The sequence below is a fragment of the Alnus glutinosa genome, chromosome 5 (assembly GCF_958979055.1).
Source record: "Alnus glutinosa chromosome 5, dhAlnGlut1.1, whole genome shotgun sequence".
Taxonomy (NCBI): Eukaryota; Viridiplantae; Streptophyta; class Magnoliopsida; order Fagales; family Betulaceae; genus Alnus; species Alnus glutinosa.
In genome coordinates this window covers 11,141,695-11,163,702 of record NC_084890.1, presented here as the reverse complement: position 1 = coordinate 11,163,702, position 22,008 = coordinate 11,141,695, and the positions used below count along the sequence as shown (strand labels likewise).

The 22,008-nt window shown below is 35.6% G+C and overlaps 2 protein-coding genes across 2 annotated transcripts; both read right to left on the bottom strand.

Annotated features, from left to right (window-relative positions):
• Positions 1-906: 906 nt before the first annotated feature.
• Positions 907-4,548, bottom strand: LOC133869665 (GDSL esterase/lipase At5g45910-like). Its single transcript, XM_062306723.1, has 5 exons — positions 4,195-4,548; positions 3,833-4,054; positions 3,144-3,292; positions 2,758-3,034; positions 907-1,197 (listed from the first exon to the last, which is right to left on the bottom strand). Exons 1-5 carry the CDS (start codon positions 4,427-4,429, stop codon positions 977-979), a joined length of 1,104 nt encoding a protein of 367 aa, XP_062162707.1. The 5' UTR covers positions 4,430-4,548; the 3' UTR covers positions 907-976.
• A 9,882-nt stretch (positions 4,549-14,430) lies between these two features.
• On the bottom strand, positions 14,431-20,774 carry LOC133869376 (GDSL esterase/lipase At1g31550-like). Its single transcript, XM_062306354.1, has 5 exons — positions 20,402-20,774; positions 20,049-20,276; positions 17,494-17,642; positions 15,371-15,647; positions 14,431-14,789 (listed from the first exon to the last, which is right to left on the bottom strand). Exons 1-5 carry the CDS (start codon positions 20,652-20,654, stop codon positions 14,560-14,562), a joined length of 1,137 nt encoding a protein of 378 aa, XP_062162338.1. The 5' UTR covers positions 20,655-20,774; the 3' UTR covers positions 14,431-14,559.
• Positions 20,775-22,008: the final 1,234 nt, after the last annotated feature.

Here is a 22,008-nt window from a genome sequence, read left to right as displayed (position 1 = left end):
AGGGTGAAAACACCAGATTACACCAAACCCACGTTCTGATTTTTGTGGATCTCCTCAAAAACGAAGAAAAAGAAAAGAACAAGTGTGGGGAAGTGTTGAATTGAAAGGGTTTCGATGGGAATATTGTGAATCGGGTGTTTGAGAAGGCTAAAGAACAGGAATTTTTGTTTGGCACGGGCATTGGGGCTGTGGTCCGACGGCGGCAAATCTATTTGAGGAGGTCCACAAAAATCAAAACGTGAGTTTGGTGTAATCTGGTACGGTGTTTCCACCTTAAATTGTTTTGGTGTTATAATCTGATGTGGCAAGCTATTATTGAAGGGCACAAAGAACATTGTTTATGTCTAGTCCTTATAGATATATAGTATTTATTTCATGCTCATGATTTAAATTTGGTGCATTTAACAGTGTATATGAAGTCAATATTGACACGTCTTTTAAAAAATTACACCATTAGATGCACCAACTATAAATCTTGACCATGAAATCGATACTATCCATTTTATTTGAAATTGAAAGAATCCTTGTCCAAGAAAATGAAGGTAAAACTAGTAAAAAAATGCCTGAAAATTGTAAATTAAATCATTTAAATATTAATATCCTAACACATCGGAAATAACATTTGCCTAAAATTAAGAAGAGCATTTATTGTATATATATCACAACAAGGTCACAGACAAATGCATTAAGCTAATTCTCTCCAAGCAATGAGCTAGCTATACGTACAGGTGACCATCTTGAAATCCACCGAATAGGTAGAGCCAAGTAGTACAGTAGAAGCTAGGAAGGTTGGAAAAAACAGTAAACACCCCATTATTTATGTATGTTTCTTGAAATTAAACGTCCAAAGATAACCTTATTCACCTAATAAATTAAGGCCATAATATTTCCCCCCCCCCCCCCCCCCCCCCCCCTTTTATTCTCTAGAGAGGGAATTATGAGATCAAGCATTAATCTAGTCTTATCTCAGAGGGAATTAAGAGGAGGTGATCAGGGGTGGGGTGGAAAAAGGGCCACTGATGAGACCATTGGCAATATGACGGTAAGCTGCTTCTGTCAAGTGAATTCCATCCCAGTTTACATGAGACGATGGATCTTTACAGGCTTCGGATCCATAGTGACCACACCTTGCTGAATAATTGAAATTGTATGGCCCTCCCCCTCCACAACAAGCTGTTAGGGTTCCACTGAAAAACCCTGCATCATCATCAATACAAGCCATAACTAGTTAAGTACATCGATCCCATCAGCTGTTTAAAGCCACGCCATGCACAACACAGACTAAAATGGTAACGTTAATAAAAACATCGGTAGAGGCCACTTTTTCTTGTACGACCAGTAGAGATCGAAGGGAACGTGATTGACAATTGCATGTTTTGATTGAAGGGTTTTTTCCTAATTTTTTTTTTTTTATTTTACATGCATGTATGTAAAAAAGGAATAGAATTTAAGAAGCTGCTGCTTATAGTGTTATAGGAACTTTGTAAAACTAATACATATTTAAAAGACTTGTTTACTTTAATTTGCTTCTGAGGGTTGAGTCGCATTTAATGGAGCCGCATAAAACAATAACCTAGAAATAATTTGTCCATTTTTGAACGAGTTGATGATTCTAGGGTGCCCCACTTCTGGGAGATCATTAACTTTTCTCACATGGAACTTCCTAAAATCACCGTGTTCTATTTATTTGGGGTACGGTCTTCAAATATTGCCCATTTATCACTAGTTATAGGTAGGGTAGTTATTTGTAATATCCACAGCCACATTCATAAAATGCGAAAATTACTTTTAGATATTCGTATCCTCATATGTATTATGATTTTACTAATCGCACCAGCACGTTTACTGCGGTTATTATCAGCTTAATTATATTTTTAAAAATCGTATTTTTAAATTACGCGCACATTTTAAAATTGTTATTTTTAAATAGTATCTTTTCAAATCACAAATTCAAATAAACCTTTATAGTAGTACTCTTAGTGAAGAAAAAAAAATAAACAAGCAAGGCAGGAGAAAAATAATAATAAAAAGAAGGGGTAATTACCTTTTCCCCCAATGAACTACCAAAAAATGCGCGATTCCCCCATAAATTACCAACTCGACCAAAATAGAGCATTCAACTACCAAAGACAATCATTTTCCCCCCTTCCGTCAGTTAGAGGGGTTAAAAGAAACAGTCAACGGGTCATGTGCCGTTTTACATGGGGACATGTTGGAAGATGGTGGTAATTCATGGGGGAAAAGAGGAAGATGGTGGTAGTTCATGGGGGGAAAAGAGGAAAAAAATGAGGGTAAAACGGTGTGTAACGGTCACATGACCCGTTGACCGTTTGTTTTAACCCCTTTGACTGACGGAAGGGGGGAAAATGGTTATCTTTGATAGTTGAATGCTCTATTTTGGTCGAGTTGGTAGTTCATGGGGCATCGCGCATTTTTTGGTAGTTCATGGGGAAAAAGATAATTACCCCTAAAAAGAAAAAAGATATACACACTTATTTTCATTCATTTGTCTGTAACAAAACAAATAGAAGTTCCTTACTAGCTTCATGCAAATTTTTGGTAATTATAATAGCCTGGATTATTGGCCGGATTGGGGATTTCCTATATTAATATTTTTGGTAATTATTTGGACCAGAATAATATATATATATATATATATATATATATATACACACACCAAGAAAAGAATATAAATTAAGTAATTCTCCCATTTGAGATAAAAATGACATGAATGGAAGAAAAGCGTGTAAAACGCACCGTAATGTCGTGGTGCATGAAAGAATCGCTTGGCTGCACCGTAATAGTCTGCGTAAATTATTCTTGCATGAGGGTATTTTTCTCTAAGTGCCTGTAGACCAAGTTTGAGCTGATTATTATGATACTTAGAGAAACCATTGAATGCCTTCAAACACCCATTCGTTGGGTCATAGTCTGCTTTGTTTGGGCTTCCGAACAAGGTCATGTAGACGGCCGAGCACCCAATTGGCAAATTCCCCGGCACCAGCAGCTCCACCGCACCTTCTTCTATCAATGCCTTTTAACACGAAACCCAACAAAAAAGAAGGCCAATAAAATAAATATGATGTTACAGATTTTTCTCACCTGACCCACGTGAAGAAAAACTCATTTATGATTAAACTTACGCTGGCAGCCCTAGTAATGGCTCCAACCACAAGAGGTACGGCGGCTTTAAGTTGTTTAATGCTTCCACCGAGAAAGAAAGCATAGTTATAATCATTTCCACCAATTTCTCCCACGAGAAAGAGCGATTTCTTGAAGTAGTTATCACAATCTTCCACAGTACAAGCATATAAAGGTTAATCGATAAGGTTACGTTTAGACAAAGAAAAAAAAAGGAGAAACTTTACCTAATCTCTTGAATTGTCACTCTTTTTATGTCTCAACACTTCAAAAACTCTAAATTTAGTGTATTAATATTTCATTTTTCTTTTCCATTTCACTCGTCCTTTGGGATTTTCTATTACATTCTATCAAAATTTTCAAAAAATCAAAGATTTGACCATTGGTATTTTTACAAATTCTGTTAAATCTCGAACAACGCATAAATCCTTATAATTTCTTTTTCCTACAAAAAAATTATGGGTATTTTGAAAATTTTAATACAAGTACTCTGTTATTATTTAACCGAAAATTCTAGCGGATGAGTAAAATTGAAAAAGAAAAAAATGAAAAATTGATACACAAAATTGAGAGTTTTTTAAGTTTAAAGAAAGAATTACAAATGTAACGAAAGTTTTAAGGGATTAAGTGAATTTTTATGAAGATAAAAAAATTATTGAATGATATATAGGCTTTAGGGCTTTGTGATCACCTTGTTTGCTTGTGCAAAGGGAGGGCTTAAGCTTCTTAAACCAACCAAGCTGAACGCTCAAAGAGTCATTTGTCCATAGGAGTTTTTCGATTTTTCGTTCATAGAAGAATTGCGAGTCAAGTGCAGTGGCTCCGGCGACAGCAAAATTTACTCCATGGCGGAAATCTTTACCGTCGGCTATTGATAGATAGGGAGGAAGATACGGCAGCCCAAATGCCTCAGCTACATTTTAATTTCACATTAATTATATTATATAGTGTCATAGCTTAAACATCTAAACTTGGAAGATCTTCAATTTGAATTGTGAAGAGTATGAACTGAAGCAGTAAAAATGGAAGATAAGAAGAGAAGAGAGTGAATACCAATGAAGTCAACCACTAGGCGTCCATCGGAGCACCGCCCCGTTGCGTGTTGAAAGAAGGTCTCGCCATAAGGGAGCTTTCCTATAACTGGAAATGCCAGGGCGCCAGAAAGAAGGAAATTTCCTGTGTCACTGAGGGAGTCACCGAAGTTGAAAATTGACTCATATTTCTGAGAACTTGATAAAACTGCCCCGAAAGCTAGGTACAAGAAGGAGAGGATGAAAAAAGGTTTCATGGCGAAAGCTGGAGATGGATGGAAATGTGCTCAAGAAATGTTGCAAATGGGGATTAATTTCCTCGATGATCGATCGACCTCCCTTTCTGTAAACAGTTGAGCATTAAATGCAAGACACCGGTAACCAGATTTTGGGTCTCTCTTGAATGCTTGTCAAATCATATTTGAAGACCGCGCGTCTAGACATGCATGTACGTGGAATTTCGATCACCTTCCACGCTTCCATATTTTGTCATTTTTTTACTATAAAGAGCTCACTGGGGTCTAGGGATGCACTTACCTTCAAGTTGTTATCCTAAAGAGTTCGTCTATACGGCTCACCCTTCTCCCATTATCGTCCTACTTTTGTGCCACATGGCATAAGTTCTTTCAAAAAAAAAATATATCACAGCTTCTCAAATCATGAAATATACTAAACAAAATCTATTTTTCCAAAATTTTAAAACTCTTCCTCCCAACTCAAAACCCTCCGCCCACCGCCGCCCCACCCCCCACTGCCTACCGCCAAATTCGTCTAGAGACTAGCCGACCACCGCCGTTTCGATCTCTCTCTGCCTTTTATTTTCATTTATCCACCCACCACTGACCAGTCGCGCCACCGCATACTTAATCTCTCTGAATCTCAAGTTTGATTCGGTTTATGGGGTTAATTTGATTTGGTTTGTTGGTTTTGATTCTGAATCTCAAATTTGATTTGGTAGGGTTTTTTATTTTGAATCTTAGATTTGATTTGATTTGATTTATGGGTTTCGATTGAAAGTGGTGTTTGCGGTCTCTATTGAGGCCATGATTCCTCTCTCTCTCTCTCTCTCTCTCTCTCTCTCTCTCTCTCTCTCTCTCTCTCTCTCTCTCTCTCTCTCTCTCTCTCTCTCTCTCTCTCTCTCTCTCTCTCTCTCTCTCTCTCTCTCTCTCTCAGTTGAAGGTGGGTTGCTTTCCTTTCTATTTGTATCCATTCACTACAAAAAAAAAAAAAGAAGCAAATTTTGGACGGTTTTTTTCTAGACGGTTTTAAAAACCGTCTAAAATTAAATTTTTACAGACGGTTTTTTGAAAACCGTCCGTAAAAAATAAATTACGACGGTTTTAAAAAAACCGTCTGTAAATTTACCGACGGTTTAGATGAACCGTCGAAAAAAAAAAAAAAAAAAAAAAAAAAAAAAAAAATTCCAGACGATTTCTTGAAACCGTCTGTAAATTTCTAGACTGTTTTAAATAAAACCGTCTGAAAAATTTACAGACGGTTTAAATGAAACCGCCTGTAATTTTAATAACTAAAACTCATCCCTATTAATTCCATGTCATCGATCCGCACCACAAAATAGCACCCCACATCTCAGTCGTCTCTTTCAAAATTATCAACGACTCATATAACACCACCCCACAATCCACATTACTTTATTCACAGACTTGGCCAAGGATTCCGAAGAGGCAGGGCGTGCAAGTCTCGTTGATCTTCTTCTTCTCAATCCGGCTGGCGACTGAAGTCGAGCGACGGGATCTGGACGGAACCGCGGGATCGGGACGACTGGAACGGAACAGCGGGAGAGAGTGCTGGAGATGGAGGGCCGAATCTGTGAAACCCACGCAGGTGTGCGTGGGTTTCCGGCAAATCTAGCGAGGATTTCGGGATTTCCGGCTGAAACCAGCTCTGGGTCGTTCGGGGTTGGAGCTAACGGGTTGGTAATTGGGGTGGGTTTCGGTGATTCTGGACTGTGTTTAAAAGTGTGTGGATTTCCGAGGTATCTGGCGAGGAAGTCGGGATTTCTAGCCAGATCCGACCGAAATCGGCTCTGGGTCGTTGGGGGTTGGAGCTGATGGGTTGGTAATTGGGGTGGGTTTCAGTGTTTCTGGGTTGTTTTGATGCTTTTGGGTTGTTTCGTGTTTCTGGGTTTCGGTGGGGGGTTTGGTGCGGCTGAAAGGCTGGATTGTGGATGGGAGTAACCGGAGCTGATTTTCGGTGGTGATCGGAGCTAATTTCAGTGGTGACCGGAGCTAATTTCAGTGGTGACGGAAGCTAATTTTCGGTGGACCAAAAAAAAAATTATATTAAAAAAATTATAATTGTTATAATTAAAAAATAATAATAAATTCTGGACGGTTTTGCCCAAACCGTCCAAAACCTGTTTTGGACGGTTTGAGCAAAACCGTCTGTAATTGCAGACAGTTTTGTTCAAACCGTCCATAAATTTATTTAGCGACATCATATTCTAGACGCGCGGTTTAAAACCGTCTGGAATCGATTTCAGACGGGTTTTTTGCATTTCTGGACGGTTTAAAACCGTCCAGAATTAACTTTTTTTTCGTAGTGATTGTTGAACTTGTTTGTTTTGTCACCATCGAAGCCACGATTTCCTAAAAGATAAACCAGAAACTCCATCACCTATAGAATTCGTCCTGCTCCACAAACACCTCACCAATAGACAATCCAATTTCTGCATCATTTAGTCGCATGTGATTCAATGAATTCCTCTGCCTCTTGTCTATATCTATCCTTTGCATGTTGTACCATCCACTATAGTTTGTAGATAGTTGGATTCCATAGATTTTCAACAAGGATAAGGAACACCCAGAGACGAAATCAGAGTTGTTGTTTGCTCATGTTCTTGTGCAGGCACAAAATCACTGAGAAATTGCGGCTTAGAACATTGGATTAGTGTGGACTAGATTCTGCACCATTTCCATATTTCCCATTGAATTGGAAAGTCCTTTTTGTTTAAATTCAACTTGCACTGATGAGGAAATACCGTATGCAAATTGTTTTCTCCTTACACGCTTCATTGGAATACATAGAAAATAATTTAAATTAAATTACAAGTTATCAATTCAAAATGGACCCAAATCAAATATGGATGAAAAGGAATTAACCTTGGCAGCCCTTAACTCATGCTACCCTTACGTAGTACTTAGATACCCCCTCTCATAGTCGGTGTCACTTTAAACCATCACATGAGAATGATCATTATTAGTAGATCTCGCTCGTCGAGAGTGGTCATGAGTCGTGACCAACAGAAGGCTCCGGGAGCAATGCAACCATTCCTGGAGGTTTGGTGGAGATGACCAAGGGAGTGGTCAGCCACCCATAAAAGAGGTTGGACAATTTTTTTTTGAAGAAGTGATGGGTTTGTCAAGCATGAAGGTTATAGTTAACATGGATCCTTTCCAATGTAAATGATAAAAATATTATAGTTAACATGATTTGGGATGTCTCAACCAATTTAGCATGGTGCAATGAGCAAATGTACAAGAGCAATGCAACTATATATAAGATAATTTGGTGATCTATATATGTTTAGGTACTGAAAGCAAAGGATGCAACTCCACAGCCTAACAAAGGAAATGAATGGGGCTGATGCATGGTTCAAGTATCTATATGTAAGTTTCGATTAAGGTCCTTTCAAAAAAAAAAAAAAAAAGGTTTCGATTAAGGAAAGTGATTTTCCTTCTTTATGGCTTGATGATTACTGCATGCCGTGGGAGTTGGTTCTTGATTTTTTCCCCCTTCAATAGTACTCTATATGATCTTATTCGTATTGCATACTCTGTTGCTTTTCTCAGATCGATATGTTGTCACTGAGAACTCTGAAGGAAGGAGGACATTTGGGGGGGGTGGTAAATGTAATTTCTCTTTATTTTCTTGTTATTTGTTTGATTCAAATTAAGAAAACCCTGGTTTATTTAGACCTCGGGATTAGATTATACGTTTAGTGTGCTACACGTGGCTATTTCATTATCATTGAACCTAAAATGATGTGGATTTAATTGTTTGTCTGCAACATGCTTGTATGTATCATTGTGATTGAAAAATATTAGCCTACATATAGAATTAATTAATTTGTCATTTTTCTTCTTGGGCGCAAGATCATACAAGATTACATAGAGAATTCTCAGATTAAGCAATGCATTAGTGAGAGAAAAAGTCGAGGGCCACAAGGAAATTCACTACAACTACAAGCAAAGATAATCATATGTAAGCTGAGATGACCGAGTTCTAATGACAAACATCTATCGAATTGCATTTCCATATCTAGTCATAAATACAAGTAATTGTGTGCTCAACTTGTCCTCTTGCCTCAAACAAAAAAATAAAAAATCTGCATTTCTACCCAAACCAAGCAGAGGTTCTGGAGTGTGGGAAGAGTAATGGTTGAGATCATATATAATCAAATGAAAAATGCACAATACACAGGGAAAACCATAAACCAGTCCTCCCCGGAAAAGAACACGGTGATCTGGTTCTTTTCTGAATCCCTCAAAGCCCCATTCTTACACATGAATCAATGGGGTTACAACCACTTCCTTCTTTTTCCGCCCAAAAAAAGGCCTATCCTACCTCCATGCATCAAAAGGACGATGTTCTATTCCTCAATATTCCTCGCGGGAGAACTCCAATAAAACACTATTCTAGCGAGAGAAAAAGTTCAATAAAAGGTTTTAAACACTACTTAGAGCTGCCCTTGCCCCACGTGGGTCCATCACTCCAATAGCTCTTCCTTATCCTCCCACTAAAAAGAGGAGATCCAAACCCACTACTCAAATTTCACACATTTCACACTGCCCACCATCACAGTGCAAATATTGGCTTAGATGGTGAGAAGACAAACAAAACAATCAAGCTCAACAATGGACACAAATAGAAAGGAAAGCAACCCACCTTCAACCGTGCGAGCGAGAGAGAGAGGAATCATGGCTTCAATGGAGACCCCAAACACCACCTTCAATCAAAACCCATAAACCAAATCAAATTTAAGATTCAAAATAAAAAACCCTGCAAAATCAAATCTGAGATTCAAAATCAAAACCCACAAATCAAATCAAACCAACCCCATAAACCAAATCAACCTAGGATTCAGAGAGATCAAGTAGGCGGTGGCGAGACTGGTCAGTGGTGGGCGGATAAAAGAAATAAAAAAAAAAAAAAAAAAAAAAAAAAAAAGAGGCAAAGAGAGAGAGATCGAAACGGCAGTGGTCAGCTAGTCTCCGGGCAAATTTGGCTGTAGGCAATGGGTGGTGGGGAGGCGACGGGCGGAGTGTTTTGGGTTGGGAGGGAGAGTTTGAAAATTTTGGGGAAATAGATTTCGTTTAGTATATATATTTCATGATTTGAGAAGCTGGGATATATTTTAAAAAAAAAAAAAACATGTGTCACGTGGTACAAAAGTCGGACGATGGGAGAATGGTGAGCCGTATAGACGAACTCTATCCTAAATTACCAATGCAAAGCCACATCGAGACCTGCATGGCTCCCACCCATGCAGACCACCCCGCACGTGATGGAGTTAAGATTTTGGTTCGAAGGGGTCAAAATATTTTGGGACCATTGTCAACATTTTCAAATGAGTGATGACCCCAATTTATAGAGAAAATTGGGTAGGTGGAGAGAGTACAAATAAGGATATAACTATTCTAATAAGGATATAACAATCTAATATAGAAAATCCTATATTCTAGTATCCGTTCAAACTCAAGGTGGAAGCTTGAGTTTGAAATAAAAAAGAATTGAATTTTTTAGGAATTTTTTTTTTCTTTTTTTTTTTATTTGTTTTGGCTGAATTAGATCTGTGTGGCAAGATTCAAAATCTAAGCGTGAGCTTGGCCTTCAGTTCCGTTGATGACAATATGATGTATTGATGAAAAAGGGTGAGGATCATGTGCAGCACAAGCAACAACTTGGATGTGAGCTCGATTAGGGCCATAATATTTCGTGAAGCACAGCCAAATCTATTCGTGAAACCAATTGGTGGGATCGATAAGTGGTGATTTAACATAGTATCAGAGTAGGTCTTGAGTTTGAAACCCTAAATCCACAATTTACCCCATTTTAGGGTCCGTTTGGGTTTGCGATTTCAAAAAGTGCGATTTAAAATAACGATTTTAAAATGTGCGATTTGAAAAAAAATGATTTTTAAAAACGCAGTTAAGCGTTTGGCAAAATCACAGTTTAGCATTTAAAATCGCGAATTTACCTTTTAAAATTCTGTGTTTTCAAAAAAGCACCATCTTATCTGCGATTTGAAAAAGCAGATTTTCTGCGTTTTCAAATCGCAATTTTTAAAAACGCAGTTCCCAAACGATCTATGTTCTGCGATTTGGTTTAAAATCGCACTTATTATCTACGAAATCGCAATCCCAAACACACCCTTAGTTAAAATATTTCACGTGTTTGGCCTTAGTTGCTGAGGGGGGGTTTGAGCTCTCACATGAAAGAAAGTATTAGAATATTAATTAAATATTAAATTTATCATTTTCTATCGGCTTAAAATTTTTGAACAAGTGATAAATATATTGAAGATAAGTTTGAAACCACGTGTAATTGGAAGTGTTAAATTGATGTTCATTAAATAATGAAATTCACTGTTGCCTACGAGTTTAAGCTTTTGGAATGACTAGCCGGCAAGGGTGGAGGGAAAGGGGTTGAGGGGGGTCAAATGCCCCCCACCTCCCAAAAATTCTCCTTACCTCGGTAAAATTCATACCTATGTTTTGATTGCCCACCCTCACCAACTCATCGAGGGCAAATTTGCCCACCTTCCACCGTGATTTATTTTTTCTGCCCCTAGTTTAATCCTTTTAGCTGTTTCTGTAATTATGTTAGAAAACTTATAGAGGTTGAAGACGACGCAAGCCCTCTTTATCTATTTTTTATTTTTTCAAAAAGCACCGTTTGAGCTTTGTTTTACCAAAAACGCACTGTTTAACTATAGGGCAATGAGGCACGACTTGAAAACTTTGCCAACTCTGTTTTGTTTTACAATTTCTTGTTTAAAAATCTGCACCTACTTCATAGGATTTTTGTTTTTTTAAACAAGCATCCTAGCTTTCAAACAAACAACATTTGCTGGGTGCTTTTAAAATATACTTCACTCTAATTCTTATTTAGTAGCTTAAAAGTCCCTGTATCCTATTTATGAAGTAGTTGGAGTGGTTCAAACCTATTTTTAAACAAGCAAAACTATATTTAACAGAAATAGAAAATAAATTATAAAGATAGTTCAATTTTTTAAGACTTTTATTCTGTATTATGTTAAAAGCTCAAACTTATATAAAATATTATAAAAACGAAAATGCTTTTTAAGGATTAAGGATGCCCTAACTCTTTGTAAGAGTATTTCTAGATCGATATACAAACACCGTATTCTTCTCCTATGATTCTTAGGGTTTTATGGGGATTGAAGGACAAGTTTTTAGGGTTTTGAACGCTTAAAAATTAATAATTGTCGTGCCAGGATCAATCTGTATTTTTTTTTTTTTTTTTTTTGAAAAAAAAAACATTACGGAGAAATATATTTAATAAACTTTATTTTAAAAGTAACTTGTATGTTTATAAGAATTATTTTTAGAATAAAGCAAAATTTCATTTTGCCCAAGTTAAACTCTACATAAAATGATTATATGTAGCTGAACAAAAAATATGTTATTGGTTGAAACTAAATATCTTGTGGCATAGATGAATTCTGCAAAATATATTTTTTTGTTCAAATTTTTTTTTTCATTCATTAAAAAATAAAAACTGCCCCTCTGAAGTCTAAACTAAAATCTTGGATCCGCCACTAGTGGCCGGTGATTTAAATACTTTGTTTCGAAGTAAAATTTTTTTCATCGTAAAATATTTTCGACGAAATCATTTTTTAGAAAAAAAATTAAAATGATTTTTCTAAAAATATTTTCCTGCGTTTGGCTCGTATAAAAAAATCACCAACGGCGTAAAACGGAATTCAACAACTGTCGTCGAAATCCGACAACGTCCGACCGTCGTCGCCAGATTTCGGCGATAGTATTCCGGCCAAACAGGAGGAATCAAACAAAACGACCTAAATCCGGTTGTACTAGCCGAAATCCTATCGTATTGGTCAAATTCCAGCCAGTGTGGCTGAAATCTTATCTGCCGGAATCCCGAAAAAATGAATGGATTCCGGACGTACTAGGTCAAATTTCGGCTAGTTTGGCTAAAATTTGGTCTGCTGGAATCTAGTAAAGTCGCTGAATTCCAACAGAAATTTTCAAATTCCGTCAAAACTAGCTAGAATCTAGAAGAAAAAAAAAAAAAAAAAAAAAAAAAAAAAAAAGCCTGAATCCAACTGTACTAGCTGGATTCTGGCCGTACTTATCAGTTTGGCCATAATTTGGTCCACCGGAATCTGGCGACGTCGCCGGATATCAGCCTATTTTGCCTAATTCATACAAATGCCGTCGAATTCTGGCAATCGGATACTAAAATTCAGGGATCAGATTCCAACGACAACATTCCGGTTGTACTAGCAAGATTCAAGACAATTTGTCGAAATCTGACAAAGTCGCCGAATTCCGACAGGAATTTCCAAATTGGCTGGAATCCTGAAAAAATGGCTGGAACCTGGCAGTTTTGGCCAAATTCCGGTCGTACTGGCCAGATTCCAGTCAACTTTGCTGGAATCTAGTAAAGTCGCTAGATTCTAACAGAAATTTCCAAATTCCTGCAAAACTGGCCGGAATCCAACTGCACTGGCCAGATTATGGCCGTACTGATCAGTTTGGCCGGAATCTGGTACGCCACAATCCGGCTACGTCATCGGATTCTGACAATCGGATACTAAAATTCGAGGATCTTTGACGGTAAAGTCAAGTTACCAACAAACTCCAGTGCCTGGCGGTAGTGAATTCCTAAAACGTACGTGCAAAAAATGAAGAATTTAAATCCAAAAAACGATTTACGGTTTTCAAAATTGTAAATAATTTTTCAAAAATTAAAAAAGCTTTTACGGTCAAACTGAAAATGATTTTCATTAACCATTATTTTTTACCTCCACGTAACACCAAAAAATGTTGAAAACATTTTTCATAAAACATTTTATGCCGAAAACAAACAGAACACAAGGTCTAACATGCTCAAATTTTCTCTCTCTCTCTCTCTCTCAGGTTTCGCTTTTCACACATATATTATTTCTGGGGGTTGTAATATAATGCATTCCGTTATCCACTATTTTATAATCACGGCAATTTTAGCAACATTAATACGTTTCTTATTTTTATTTTATTTTTTCTTTTGAGTAATCCATCCCGATTCGTGGCTAATAGTGGTGAATTGCATGACAACTAAAATATTAAAAAATTTACGTAACCGTGCATATGATATGGGCGTCTGTCCAATCGATTGGTTTCCACCGCATCAAGCTCACAAGAAAGCAGACCGCATGGGCAACATGTGGTCCTCGGATTAACAATTTCACGTCACTTACGTGCATTAGTTGCCCCATGCTTTTACTGCAACGATCACCGATCTTTGTGGCCCTAGCCGGCCAGTGAGTGAGTCAAACCACATGTGTCTGCTCAATCCAAGGACAGCTATATGTTTCATTGCATAATATTTTTAGGGAGTTCTAAGTAGACATGCTTTTTGGATCTTGCTTTCTATATATTGAAAAGTTGCAATGTACGTACCCTATGAAGATTTCAACTTTTGCAATGTTGTTCTTCTGTTGGCCCTTTTTGTCTTCTTTAACCGAAAATGACGCACGTGAGTTTTTAGCAGATAAAAAGTTGAAAATACTCACATTTTCTCCGAATAAAAAATTGGGGGCGGGTGAACCATCCCCACGAGCCAAGGGGAAGGTTCGCCACTCTCATTCTGGCTAGATGCATTCGCTCAGCACCCTCGTTTGGCCATGGAGTGGTTACAACCACCATCATTTTTACTCTTTTTTTTTAAGGGAAAATGAAGGCATTTTGGATGGGCAATATTGCGACGAACGTAGTTCATTTTCCGTAGAAAAAAAAATACAAAAATGACTAATAAATGGGCAAAATTGCAAAAGTAAAAAACTTCGAGCATGTACATTGTCACTTTTTAAACATTGAAAATAAGATCGAAAAGGCGTATATACTTCAATAGATTAAATGTATTTCTCCCATATTGTTATGTAAATATTTAATTTTCTTTTTCTTTTTATTTCAAAAAAAGATATATGGTGTGTTAAGCAAAGCAACGAACATGTAGCTTGTAAAAGCCGAAGGGGTCAGAGAATTAATTAATGAAACAACTTTAATGGAAACAGTCCAATAATCAAAAATCATAGTTTGCCAAGAAGGTCATCCAAATAAGCCAAAATCATACAAGGGAATATTAATACACAAATGAACCAATATTGCTAGCTAGCTTATTTACTTGTGTAGTAATAGGAATATCCAGCAGTCACATTTTGTGGTATAATGGCCTCGGCAATCAATCTATATGCCGCTTCTGTTAAGTGCATACCATCCCAGCTAACATACTGTGAAGGGTCATCACAAGCACGCACCAACGGATTACTGCCGCATTCCGCCGATGCGTTATAATTGTATGGGCCTCCCCCTCCGCAGCATGCTGTATGCGTTCCTCCAATAAACCCTATGATGGACATGTCGCTACCAATTACTATGCAAGAATTTATAGAAATACTAATTCCGTAAGCATTATATATCAAGTAAATTATTAGAGAAAACTTCACTTAATTACCACGTGTCTCCGATCTTTTATCACTTTTGCAATCATACCCTTAAACTTTAAAAAATGTCAATTTAGTGTATTCATTTTTTTTTTTTTTTTTTTCAATTTCACCCCTCCATTAGGATTTTCCGTTAAATCATGTCAAAATTTTCAAAATACCAATTTTTAAAATTAAAAAAATAAAAAAAAAAAATCCAAGATTTAGGCTAACTGGGTATTTTGAAAATTTTGCTAAATCCTGATTAAAGCCTAAATCCTTGCTATTAAATATAGGGTATTTTAGAAATTTTGACACTTTCTGTAAGGATTTAACAAAAAATTCTAACGGATGGCTGAAATTAAAAAAATTAATTAATTAATTAAAGATAGATATACTAAATTAACATTTTTTAAAAAATTCATGAGTATGATTGCAAAAGTGATAAAAAATCAAGGTGGTAATGAAGTAAAGTTTGCCCAAATTATTAGGAAAGTGGAGTTACCAAATTGGGTTGGAGACCGATAAAAACGCATTGCAGCATTGTAATAATCAGCGTAGATGATATTGGTACGAGGATGCAGTGCTTGAATCCTAGTTAGTTCTTTCTGAAGCTGGTCGTTGTGGTACTCTGAAAACTTGTTTAACCACGTTAGACAGCCAGTTTCAGAGTCATATTCTTCCTTATCTGCGGTCTCATAATATGTTAGGTAGGCAGCAGAGCATCCAATTGGTAGGTTCCCGGGCACCATGAGAGTCACTGCCCCTAGATCAATCAACTCCTGCAAGGCAGTGTTCAGATGCAATCAACATATATTTCATTCACCAAATGCTATAGATATATAGGTGCTTCTTTGGACCGGTGATAAGAAGAGAAACTTTTTAAATTTCTGTCATTTTTTCTTAGCGTTGGACCAATTTCGACTCTTAGCTTTGAAGATTCAAATCATACATCATTCTACAACTATCTCATAACGCTGACCAAGTAGATTGATAGGGTCATTTTCTTCGCAATTGGGTTGCACGATAATAACTAGAATACCATGAATCACACAAATCAAGAGATGGAAAAATATTTTAACAAACTATTTGGTCTAAGAACGGAGAATGCATATATAGCACAGCATCAAGACAGGGATGGAGTACACCACATTGAAAGACATTTTCATGACGGTGTACGTGCACCATCACCTTGTTTGTCAAGTTGAGTACACCTAAAAGTTAATCAACTAGTATAGATTGGCATATCCATGACTATATATGTGTTACCCAGTCCTTCAAGATTATGCAAAACCCCATGTATACAGAGCATAATTGTATATGAGACCGAGGTATGTAAAAAGTGAAAGAATAAGTTTTAAGAGTCAAGAAGTAGCTAGGGGGGAAAAAACCAATGAAATTAGAATATTTTATGAAGTATTTTTCAAAACTTGCATTCTTTCTTTACTAGTATAGTAAATAAAAAATTGGTCCGTTCGGTGAAAAACTTAAAAAGTATTTCTTTGAATCTTTTTGCTGTAAAAAAGGTCTAAATGCACTTTTGAAAAAAATTCTTTCTGATTTTAAAACCTATATTTCTCGATGCAATCTCAAACAAACTTTTAATGTTACTCATCTTTGTTTTGGTTTTTTGCCTCCAAAATTTTGGAGCAAATTAACTAGTTAGGCGGCCGGGATGCTAGAAATTTTAAGTGGTGGGGGATCAATTAGTTTAGTTTAATTATCTCATTTTATGTTAAATGTTTTTTTCAAAATGATCATTGATCAATGATCAGTGCTTCGGGCACAAAAAAGTTTCATGTAAATGTTTACAATGTTTTATTTTAAAACTTTGATTATCATGAAAAGGCCTTATGCATGCGTCAGCATTAATTTATTGATTGTGTATTTATTGTGCTCTAGGCTACCTAGCTTGTAATGTCCTGCATGGGGCTCTAAGACTTTCAGTTAACGAATTAACTTGGCTCAATGGGCTGGGCCTTTACAGGTTGTCCATCCTTAATTAATGGTGATTTGTGACAACTTTGGTGAAACAATATTAATTAAACTTAATGCAACAATCAATAAATTTGTCTTCCGCTCCATATATTTCGACGTAAAATATTTTTCGTACTAAGTATTTTTAACGAAATTATTTTTTAGAAAATTAATGTTCTTGAAATATATTTTTCGGCGTTCGACTCTTACGAAAAAATCATCAACGGCAAAAAATATATCACCGGTGACAAGATTTTGTCACTGGTCGGCAGGATTTCGGTCACTTTCACAAGATTTTGACAACTGTTGTCAGATTCTGGCTAGTGCCGCCGGATTCCGGCAATCGAACACCAAAATTCGAGGATCTTCGGCGATAAATTCGGACTACTAACAAACTCCAATGCTTGACGATGACAGATTCCCACAAACGTGCTAGCAAAAATAAAAAGTTTAAATCCAGAAAATGATCTACGGTTTTCATTTTCAAAAATTAAAGTGGTTTTTACGGTCAAACTGAAAATGATTTTCATTGATCATCATTTTTTCAACTGCACCCAACACTAAAAAATACATAAAATATTTACGCACAAACAAACGGAACTTAAAAGAAAATAAATTTTCTCAGCAATGTAACTAAACATAAATTCTTACCTTAATGGCTGAAGCGATTGCTTGAATCACTAGGGGAACGAATGTCCGAATCTCTTGTATGCTTCTTAGCAGAAAGAATGGATAATTGTAGTCATTGCCTCCAATCTCTCCCATCACAAATACAGATCTTTCAAACATGTCGTTGCATTCTGTAAATCAAGATGATGATCACATTATAACGAATATAACTAACGCTTCACACGTACTGTAACATATGAGATTGACCAAACATGGAACAAAAATATATATCTTGGTTAGAAATAATTAACTATTTTTTTTCTTTTATTAACAGAAAATACGAAACCTTTTCTGTTTGCTTTTAATCAGATATTTGTTGTACAAATAAAAAATTAAAAAAAAAAAAAAAAAAAAAAAAAAAAGTACACATACCTCTTCAAATTATAACTATATTGTCAATATGCCTCTCAAACTATCAATTGTGCCAATGTCTCTCACTTAACTATCAAAAAATGTCATTATCCCCCGAAAGGCAACAAAAAAACGAAAATAACCCTAAAAATGTTTTCATAAGACAAATATATCCTTATAAATTCGAAGAAGAAAAAAAACAATAAAAAAATTTTTTAAAAAAAAAGTACAATTTTTTTTTTTTTGAAAGATTGAAAAAAAAAAAAAAAAAGCAAGAAAAATGAAAATCCAAGGAGATGGCCAGACTGAAAACTATATAAAACAAAATCTTAAAAGAAAAAAACAAATAAAAAACCTTATTTTTTATTTCTTTTTTCTTTTCTTTTTTCGTTTTCTAATTTTTAATTTTTTGTTTTTATATAATTTTATGAAGATTATTTTTGTCATTGGAGGGACATGGATATTGTTTGGTAGTTTATGAGGGTACATTGACTCAATTGGTACTTTGAGAGATACATTAATAATTGGGTAATAGTTTAAAAGGTATATGTGACAATTGGTCATTGTCCTATTTCCCCTCTCACTCTTTGTAATACCCTGCACTATATTAGAATTTAGGAAACCCTATTAAGTGCCTAAGTGTTTATATTAGTGGTGAAATTAGTCACATGCAAGGGCCCAAGAGGGGAAAAAAATGGATTTTAAATACTTAGGAGGAATTTCACCCAAAAACCATTCAAACGGTAACTAATGGGAAAATAGTAAAGTTACGTTGTTAGCTAGATCACCATCCAAACGATCAACGTCAGAGATTAAACTTAAGTACTATCCTAACGGTTCGAGAACCGTCCAAATATAAAACAATTGAATGTAGAAATTAGAATACATTTAAAAAGTGTTTAACCCGTGGATCCGAATTAAGCGAATGCGATTTGCCCCATTATGACTCTCTGTCTCATAATCTAATATATGGTAGTATTAAAGGATCTTAAAAATGTTGTTTTTACATAATGAGGATCTTGCTGTCCAGCTAACATCATCTCACTATTTGTTGTCCACTTAATATTATAATGACATATGAATCGCATGGTAGCTTTGATTATGTCTTGTCAAGTACTTTATATTAATTATAATCAAATTATGTTAAGTTACAACTGTACTGAGCTAGAAATAATTCTATATCTTTCATAAGTTCTAAAAATAAAATAAAAATTGATCCAGTCCCCTAATGATTAGGGTAGCAGTTTATGTTCACGTGTCAATTTTAGATTGTGTCAAAATATAAATATAAAACTATATAAGTCAACTCGAACCTGACTTATTTTCTGATGTGTCGGTGACATAGCAACTTTTACCACATCACTAACTGAATTTAGTGACGACATTATCAATGACGTGGTATCCACGTCACTGGTAGCCCATCACAACCCGTTAATGACGTGTCAAACCCTCTGACACGTCTCTAACGACACGTCAGAAAATCTTCTCTTTTTTTTTTTTTGTAATAAACTATAACCTTCTAATTTTATATTGGATTCTTGTTAGATTCACGATTCATGTCAAAAATTGCATTTCATTATGTCTTGTGTCGGATTCGGGTTATGTCAAAGCTTTAGTATAAGACTATGAGAAATAATTGTTGTATAACTCTTGTCCAACTTTACTTACGTAGCATTTTATTTTTACTTTCTTCATTATTTTTATTTTTCAAAAAAAAAAAAAAAAAAAAGATGAAACCATTGTAGGGAGAAAATGCTGTATCATTTTCTTGAAAAATAAAATGCCACGTAGGTAAAGTTGGACAAGAGTTATTTCAAGAATTGTACAATAATTATTTTTCACGAATTATATAAATCAACATTAACCTAACCCATTTAATTAAACGAATTAAATTAGACTTTTCAATCTTAAATATTTAATTTTATATTAAGTTTATATCGAGTTTACGGTAAAAAAAAAAAAAAAAAAAAAAGAATTGACATCTACTATAAACGGAATACACGTGATTTTTGCTTTTTAAAAGCAAAAGACGACATTCTTGTTTTATATTCAATGACTCGGTTGAATATTAGGTTGTCTTGTCTACCTAAATTGGAATTAAGCTAATTTAAAAAATAAAAAATAAAAAAAAAGGGTTGGGGGGGGGGGGAGGGGAGAAAATGAAGAAGATGAAATAGCAAATTTACTTGAAGATGTGTTGCACAGAGATGGCAGAATTTGCTTGAACCAATCCAACTGAACTCTTAGAGAGTAGTTTGTAGCTACGTTATAAATTCCCCTTTCCTCAAAAAAAGCTACGTCCAATGCTGTCGCTCCCACAACAGCAAAATTCACACCCTCTTGAATGCTTGTAGCATTACTTCTGTTGTTAATCCCAAGATATGGCTGTAAGAATGGCAGCCCAAGAGATTCAGCTGCGCGCCCATCGAAGGAAATTAAGAACATGAACATTAATATATATATATATATATATATATATATGGTACGAAAAAAAGGATTAAACCAGGCTTATGAAGGGTACACATGGATGCGTACGTACCGATAAAGTCTATGACTAGAAGGCCGTCGGAACAGCGTCCTGTGGGGTGTTGGAAGTATGTCTCCCCGTACGGAGGGAAGAGACACTGGCAAGACTTGTTAATGAAGAATGTATTTCCGGTGTCGGCGAGTGAGTCTCCGAAGCTAAAGACCGATGTGTAGGACTGTCCAACCCCGCCCCTGACGGTGGCTAATAAGAGGAAGAGTTTGATAAACGGTAGTTTCAGCGACAAAAAAGAGGAACAGAAAGCCATGGTTCAATAGAAAGGAGGGAGGGGGACGGGGAGGGGGAGGGAGAAGAGCCTGTTCAGTGCATGTACGTTATGATTGCTTCTTATAATTAAGAGTTGACTTCATCCCTTTCCGGCCACCGCTAAAAGAAGTGAAAACCATATATAGAAATGATGAGCTGAAGAATGTTAGCTGAAGAATGTTAGAGCTTTTTAAGTGTTTTTTTTTTTTTTTTTTTTTTTTTTTTTTTTTTTTTTTTTGAGGCTTTTTATGTTGATATAGCACTTTATATTTTTTAATAAAAACAATAAAGAAAAATGAAACTATAGTTTTTCTTTACTAAAAAGTAGGGTGACATATCAATATAGAAGGACACTAGAAGAAACTCCAACATTTCTCTATAAAAATATATATTGCATAGACAATAGGGATCATATAGAGTGACATTTTTTCTGAGGTTTTATCTGTCGTTCAATACCATTTATTCTGCCTGAATCCGCTACTTTAGTGTTTGGGCTTCTTCACCGTGCCAGTGGCTCTCTCCTCATTCATCGTCTTCTCCCCAGTGTCATTGGTTTTCTCCAAATTCTTAGATCTAGCTTTTTCAGAGCTAGATCTACGTTCAGTTCCTCCATTGGTCTCTGTATCCCACGGCCACTTCGCCATGCCTTATTGCCTTCCTCTTAGCCGGACACCGAAGTTGCTGTTTTTTGAGCTATTTTGTTATTTGATTGTTTCTTCTTCTTTTTTTATGTTGCTTGAGTTTTAGTTTTGTTTAAAGGGAGATTTTTGTATATAGATTTTGTGTTGGTACCTCTTTTTTCTGTAGTCCCAAATTTAGACTATAATAATGCTTTTATCACTTCAACCATTCTTCTTATTTGTTATAGTCATTTATGATTATGCATGTGCAAGTGTATTCAAATTTCTTGATTTGATTGTCATATTTATATTCATTCCACCTTTTCTCTATTAATTGATTGATATTCTTCTTATTGAGTTATTTATGATTCATGTTTAAGTGTAATCAAATTTCTCGATTACTATATTTATTTTCATTCAACTTTTTCTTTAGATATATATCATACTTCTAATCTTCTATAGGAATATAAAATATATTTCAATACAGTGGAGATGTAGTTTAGATAAAATAAAATTCAAGTGTTTCCATTTCGCTTACTATATATCACAGATTAACGTGTTGTGATTGTGTTGATCCACTTAACTTTGACACAATTCATTTAGTTAAACCAGTAAGATTTTTCAATTTTGACATGACCGGTTTAACAAATATGTCATGTTGAGTAGACCAAACACGATATATTTAACCGGTTTAACCTGTTATTTGATAGACTCGTTTAAAAAAACAAAAACAGA

Coding starts and splice junctions, on each gene's coding strand:
- LOC133869665 (XM_062306723.1), bottom strand. CDS start 4,429: ATGAAACCTTTTTTCATCCTCTCCTTCTTGTACCTAGCTTTCGGGGCA. Junction 4,055..4,194: donor CCTAGTGGTTGACTTCATTG/GTATTCACTCTC, acceptor ATTAAAATGTAG/CTGAGGCATTTGGGCTGCCG. Junction 1,198..2,757: donor TCATGCACCACGACATTACG/GTGCGTTTTACA, acceptor ATGATGATGCAG/GGTTTTTCAGTGGAACCCTA.
- LOC133869376 (XM_062306354.1), bottom strand. CDS start 20,654: ATGGCTTTCTGTTCCTCTTTTTTGTCGCTGAAACTACCGTTTATCAAA. Junction 20,277..20,401: donor TCTAGTCATAGACTTTATCG/GTACGTACGCAT, acceptor ATGGGCGCGCAG/CTGAATCTCTTGGGCTGCCA. Junction 14,790..15,370: donor TCGGTCTCCAACCCAATTTG/GTAACTCCACTT, acceptor TGTCCATCATAG/GGTTTATTGGAGGAACGCAT.